The 5,966-nt window shown below is 31.2% G+C and overlaps 1 protein-coding gene across 8 annotated transcripts in view; it reads right to left on the bottom strand.

Annotated features, from left to right (window-relative positions):
* Positions 1-2,641: 2,641 nt before the first annotated feature.
* The window catches only part of LOC109857563 (cytochrome P450 4C1-like), a 21,537-nt gene continuing 18,212 nt past the window's right edge, over positions 2,642-5,966 (bottom strand). The window contains exons 2-13 of one of the 8 annotated variants that reach the window (XM_020434002.1): positions 5,879-5,932; positions 5,656-5,765; positions 5,338-5,428; positions 4,954-5,139; positions 4,643-4,736; positions 4,331-4,433; positions 4,114-4,219; positions 3,855-3,961; positions 3,701-3,769; positions 3,281-3,449; positions 2,966-3,145; positions 2,646-2,896 (exon numbers count right to left, since the gene is read on the bottom strand). In XM_020434002.1, the coding sequence (XP_020289591.1) occupies positions 2,736-2,896; positions 2,966-3,145; positions 3,281-3,449; positions 3,701-3,769; positions 3,855-3,961; positions 4,114-4,219; positions 4,331-4,433; positions 4,643-4,736; positions 4,954-5,139; positions 5,338-5,428; positions 5,656-5,765; positions 5,879-5,932 (1,430 nt within the window). In that variant the 3' untranslated portion in view covers positions 2,646-2,735. Of the gene's footprint in view, positions 2,897-2,965; positions 3,146-3,280; positions 3,450-3,700; positions 3,770-3,854; positions 3,962-4,113; positions 4,220-4,330; positions 4,434-4,642; positions 4,737-4,953; positions 5,140-5,337; positions 5,429-5,655; positions 5,766-5,878; positions 5,962-5,966 lie in introns of all 8 variants that reach the window. The other 7 variants (XM_020434001.1, XM_020434009.1, XM_020434003.1 and 4 more) reach the window with 7 other exon arrangements.

Here is a 5,966-nt window from a genome sequence, read left to right as displayed (position 1 = left end):
CTCAATTGTCACTCAAACGCTACGCTGTCTAGTAAATTTTTTAAATTAAATAACGCTCAAGCTTCAAGCAATAAAAATGCGTTTACATATTGCTCTATTGCGCCCTTGTTAAGACGGCGCCCGGGGCGGACAGCCCCCCCTTACTACGCCACTGTGTACTCCACAATGGTTAAGTTTATATAAAACAAAACAAAAATAAATTTTATAAAACTTATAAAAATTACGGATAATGGCAGAAAGAGTTTTTTGTGATTACTTCTTCACTTATTTGTGTAAGTATAGTTTGACGTAAAGTAATATAAATGAAAAGCTATCAAGGTTTGTCAGAGAACTGATAATGAATCATCAACACAATCACAAATAGTAACTGTGTACATACATGTTACATTTTGACATCTTACTGTATACATTTATGATAGTAGAGATGATCTCTGTTTCCTGAATAAATCCGAGTGTCATATGTTTTTATGAAGTTGTTTGTGATTTTTCTATACAAGTTTCATAATAGTAGANAANTGTTTGAATTTTTAATGTGAATGCCGTTTCGATTATTTATCTCTCAGATAAACAAGACTGAATGAGCATAGTTTGCAAAGTCTGCAATAATACATTATGCAAGTAAAATGCAGACTTTGCAATAATACATTATGCAAGAATACACAAATATAATCTGTTATCTGTTTGTCAACTAGTGTTGACAAAAAACAGAAAACACAGAAAATATAAATGTGTCATACCGTGATGCAAATATTATTGTATCAATCAAGCAAAACTTGCTCAAAAAATGTAGCAGATTTGAAGCATAACGCGCTATTGTCATTTCATCCTTCATTAATTTCTATATTTTTGCTGTGTTGTTTTATTTACATATCGTGACTACGTACTTCACTCACTATGATGACATAGCTGAGTGGAATTTGCTCCAAAGTGCTGATCACAACTGCGTGCATACTGCTGGCATACTGCTATCATTTGGCTATTGGGGCTTTATCTGTTCGAATGACTGTAATAAGCGTAGTGTCATAATTTTATTATCCACTGTGCTCTATTCTGTCATTTTGTTATTCTTGTTATGGTAGTGGACTATTAAATATTAGTAATAGCAAAAAGTTTTTCTTAGCTTTAAATTTTGCATTAGTTAGAACATCTTTTATTCTCATTTCTTTTGGGATGTCTTTATATATTGTCAAAGTTTATCTGTTAGATCTGAAGCAATTTGTATATTTGCAGTAAGTTTTAATATTACAAATAGGGAAGACCGGTGCCAGTTGTGACACAAGGTTAGTTGTCAAACTGCTATTATCTTACTTAGTAAATCGTGGAAAATAGTCTTGAAGTGAACTGAAGATCGCACGTTAGTTCAGTATTGCAAGAAAATTTCAGAAAAGGACATATGTGAAAACACGATTTGTACAAGTGTGGGTTATGCTAAGCCAAAAAAAATTTTTATTAGTGATTTTCAAAAAGATCAACTAATTAATTATATATTACGTGCTTCAGATATTAACTTTGATCTTACACTCAAGAAAATCAGAATTTTGGCTTATGTGACAACGAATCCTGGATACGCAGCACGTTGACAAATTTGCACGTGTTTAACATTAAATAACTTTGTTTGTATAAAGATATATAAAAATATTATTTTTTTTCTTAAAGCTAAAAGATGACTATTATGTAATGTACTCAATGTTACATAATATTACATAATATAATGTGCAGTTTGTTAGTTTTAATACTATAATTTGCATGTCACAATGTGCCCCGGTCTCCCCTACATTGTGTTTTACTATTACAAATACATTGCGTTTTAATATTACAACTACATTGCACGGTAATTACTGTAATATTACATTGCAATATTTTTGAAGGCGGACATTTCAACGTTGTCGTAAGCTTGCAGTAACATTGCAGAAATATTTCGCAACATTTCGTTAAAAGTCTGTAAAACGTGGTAGTAACGTAGTGGGAACATCGAAATGTTTGCTTTTTAAGTTGCGATCCGACTTCGTAAAAACGTATAAGAAACGTTCAGAAAAGTTTACTGAAATCGTTGATGTATTCGCAAAGTTTTTCATGGTTAAGTTTTCATAAACATTGTAAAATACATTTAAACTACATGCGGTTAGACCAAGAGAATATTCTCCAGGAAAGAGGGGTTTGAAGCTTAAATTGGAGAATATCCTTCCTGGAGAATAATTTCTTGTATCGACTGCATGATTTTTACATGTATTTTACATGTATTATACAATGTTTATAAAAAACTGAACATTAAAAACTTTGCGAATGCATCAACAATGTCAGTAACGTTTTCTGAACGATTCTTATACGTTACTACAAAGTCAAATCCCAACTTAAATTTCAACGTTTCCGCTACTACGACGTTTTAGAGACTTTTAACAAAACGTTGCTAAGTGTCAAAAAACCCGTTGAGAAAACATTTGTGCTATATGAGTAGTTACATCATATATGACGTAAACGTGTGACGTATATACTGATGTCAATGTTATGACGTTCAGAATAACGTCAAAATTAGGTCATAATCACCAGTTGGTGACAAAAGTCACGTATATTTACGTCCTTACAACGTCAGCTGGTTGCTTGGGTATGTGTGGGTAATAATATATTTTTTATAAAATATTTTTATATATTTCACTTATACATACAATCTTTAATATATAACAGTTTATAACCAAAACCTCAAGTTGTCCCATTTTTGTCTTTAGGTGTCTCTATATTTATTTGATCGGCACGAATTTTACACGAACCGGATGAGCAGGACGAAGTATCAAATCTGCTTTCATTTTTAGATTCTTCAAAGGATCTACAGGCTCTATGTAGAAGTGGTGTACTAGAGATGCGATCATAGTCTTCATTTCGTACATAGCGAACCGTTGACCTGCCAACCGCGCAACGTATCAGAAAAACTGTTTTCTTGTCAGAAAAACAGACAAATTACGTTATTTACCTATGCAATTCCGTGGTCCCGCACTGAACGATAAGTAGGAATAAGGATGGCGATTTTGCATTCGGTCAGGCAAAAATCGATCGGGATCGAATACGTTCGGGTTTGGCCAGAAGTTAGCATCTCTATGGACGCCATAGATATTAAGGTGCAAAATTGTGTTAGCTGGAATCGTATACGACTCTATACAAAACAAAAAAAAATATATATATATATATATATGTGTGTGTGCACATTACAGTGATATGCAACGTACTGTAATCTATGACTTAAGTAATAACATATTACAAATCCGTATACNCTATCACTAATACGTACGACATTGTATCTCTTCTGAATTAAGGCGGGATATGAAATGTACACTGGGATACAATCGCATCACTTCTTTTAAGCATCTTTCTAAATACGGTAGCTTTTGTAAGGACGCCATAGTCAATTTGCCTNCATTTTCTTTCATCACATCAGCAACTTCAGTCCTGACACGATCCTATATATATATTATTAAAAGTCGTGTTATTTTGCTGATTCAATTATAAACGTTTTGTATAAAGGTTTGGAAGTTTCTTGAGAATATCATGTTTATTTTTTTTTTTTAATTATATTGTTTTACTAAGTTTGTTAAACGTATATATAAAAAAAGATATGTCACAAATAAAAAGCGATCTGACTAAAATAAACTCTACTCTTCATTGATGTTGTTCACATTTCGCGCAGGTCTATTTATATATCACAAAATACCTGAATATCCTTGTGCTCAGCTAGTAAGAGTAAAGCAAAACACACACCCATTGCCGTAGTATCGTGACCCTGTAATTACAATACCAATTTTTCAGTAATTACTTCTATCTGAACACTAAAAAACAACTTAGGTGCATACTACACATATACATGCCTCGAACATGAAGGTGTCGACTTCCTCTCTGATGTCCAAATCGGTTATATTATTTTCACGAGATGCCGCTATTAAAAGATCCAACATAGCGAGTCGCTTTTTACGAACTAAGGTAAAAAAAATGTACAGTTGCATCACGCTCCTAATTTTATAAAGTTTTGTATACATTTTATTTTATTTTATGCAAATACCGATAAAATTGCAATTTTAAAATTTGTATCAGATTTCAACAACAATAATATTTGATTGTTTTACGTACTTCCGATCACTTCTACATCATCTGTTTCTGTCGATATACCAGTTTCACTGCTTTTTAAATATTGGTTCTGTGTTCGTTCGTGATATAGTTTTCTTTCTTTAATGACCTATATATGAATAGAAGAAATACATTGTAATATTGTTGATGTTTTGTTATACATGCATTTATAATCTTGCGTATTGAAAAGTAGGTTCTTAAGCAAAGATATTTTACATACTTTTTCAGTAAATCCATGTAATATTTTTAACGTTTTAGCTTGCTTTCTACCTGTTGGAGATAATGCGAACGACCACTCGGGATACAGCCAAGGAGATTGTAATCTGCAAATCATAGTCACTTTAAATGTATAGACATTCTAATTAATTATACAGATTGCTTATGAAAAATTTAAGTGTGATTCAATTTAACATAGAAAAAAAATTAATTACCTTGAAAGTGTAATATGAAGTTTTATTGTAAAATATACTATACATATAAATATTGTATATATATATAATATATACTGTAACAATGTACGTGCGTCAATTACCTGTGTACAACAAAGCGACCCATATCTTCTATTGATTTTCGATATTGTTCCTGGAACGTGTCACAACTACGCAAAGAAATACCCATGGCGGTTTCTGAAAAGTACATGTAACACAGCTTTATCGTACTAAACACTTTGCATAAAGATTTCGAACGTTACATTTATTCGTTTATTGCATATTTATTGTGTCATGTATAATATAGTAACATGGATGTGTTACCTTCGCATAATAAATTCTGTATTGAGTATGATTGTTTGTAAAAGTAGATATTTTTACACACACAAATATGACAGAAAATATGATAATTTACCGCATATTGCATTTAGTGTGTGCTCGCTAAGAAATGGGACTAAATCTTTTATAACTGCTTCTTCACATTCTTTTAGAGTTGTTATCATATGGTTGCTCTCTTCGACAAAAACGTCAACGAAATGTTGCAGTATATTAAAATGAAATGTAGGCGTTAATATTTTTCTTCGAGTGTACCATTTGCTTCCTTAAAAAAACAAGATCATATATAATAAGACAGTAAAAATCACGTCTGGAACATATTGGTGTAATATTATTTGTAATATAACCATAGTTGAAAAGTTTCACATTAATTTGGGTGTGTTACAGTAAATAATATAATGTATCAATTTATAATATTTAATTACATTATGAAGTAAAATTTACAGTCATGGCGTAATATTACCTTTGCTAGTAAGAAGTCCATCGTTAAGCCACGGACGTAACATATCGTATATTATATTTTTTTCGATATGTTTTGGACTGCTTAAAATTGTCTAAAATTACAGAAAATAAGAGAAACTATAGTAAAAATTATATGGTTCTCTAAGTTTAATTTTAACATACAGAGAAGTTTTTGTTAATTATTTTATTTTATTTATATATATTCTCAAGTATGAGTAATTGTATCTTATTAATACTAAATGATAACACTAATAGTAAGTGAAATCGACATATTCACAGTGTATAATCGCGAAAAAATATATTTCTGCTATTTTAATACTTTTAAATCGTCTGGATGACGAATGGATACACAATTCCTTAAACCTAACCAGACTTTTCCAACAGGATAATAAATGTCCGTGTAAAAATGTATAAGGTGCCATATATCTTCTGAAATTTATATTAAATGTAGTAGATAATGTTGTAGTAAATGTGCAATGTGTAAACAATGGAGGTTGTATTTTAACTTTTAAATTATGGAAAAAGGAGCACATTATACTTACCTTGTGAAGCTTGAGCTAAAAGTGCCGACCCGAAAACTGGAATACCAGGTGGACCTGGTATAAGATCGATAAGTCGCCCATTTCTTGT

Source organism: Pseudomyrmex gracilis, unplaced genomic scaffold (genome assembly GCF_002006095.1).
Source record: "Pseudomyrmex gracilis isolate BER0280 unplaced genomic scaffold, ASM200609v1 scaffold_164, whole genome shotgun sequence".
Taxonomy (NCBI): domain Eukaryota; kingdom Metazoa; phylum Arthropoda; class Insecta; order Hymenoptera; family Formicidae; genus Pseudomyrmex; species Pseudomyrmex gracilis.
The sequence above is the reverse complement of the archived record's forward strand: the minus strand, read 5'-3'. Positions and strand labels throughout refer to the sequence as shown.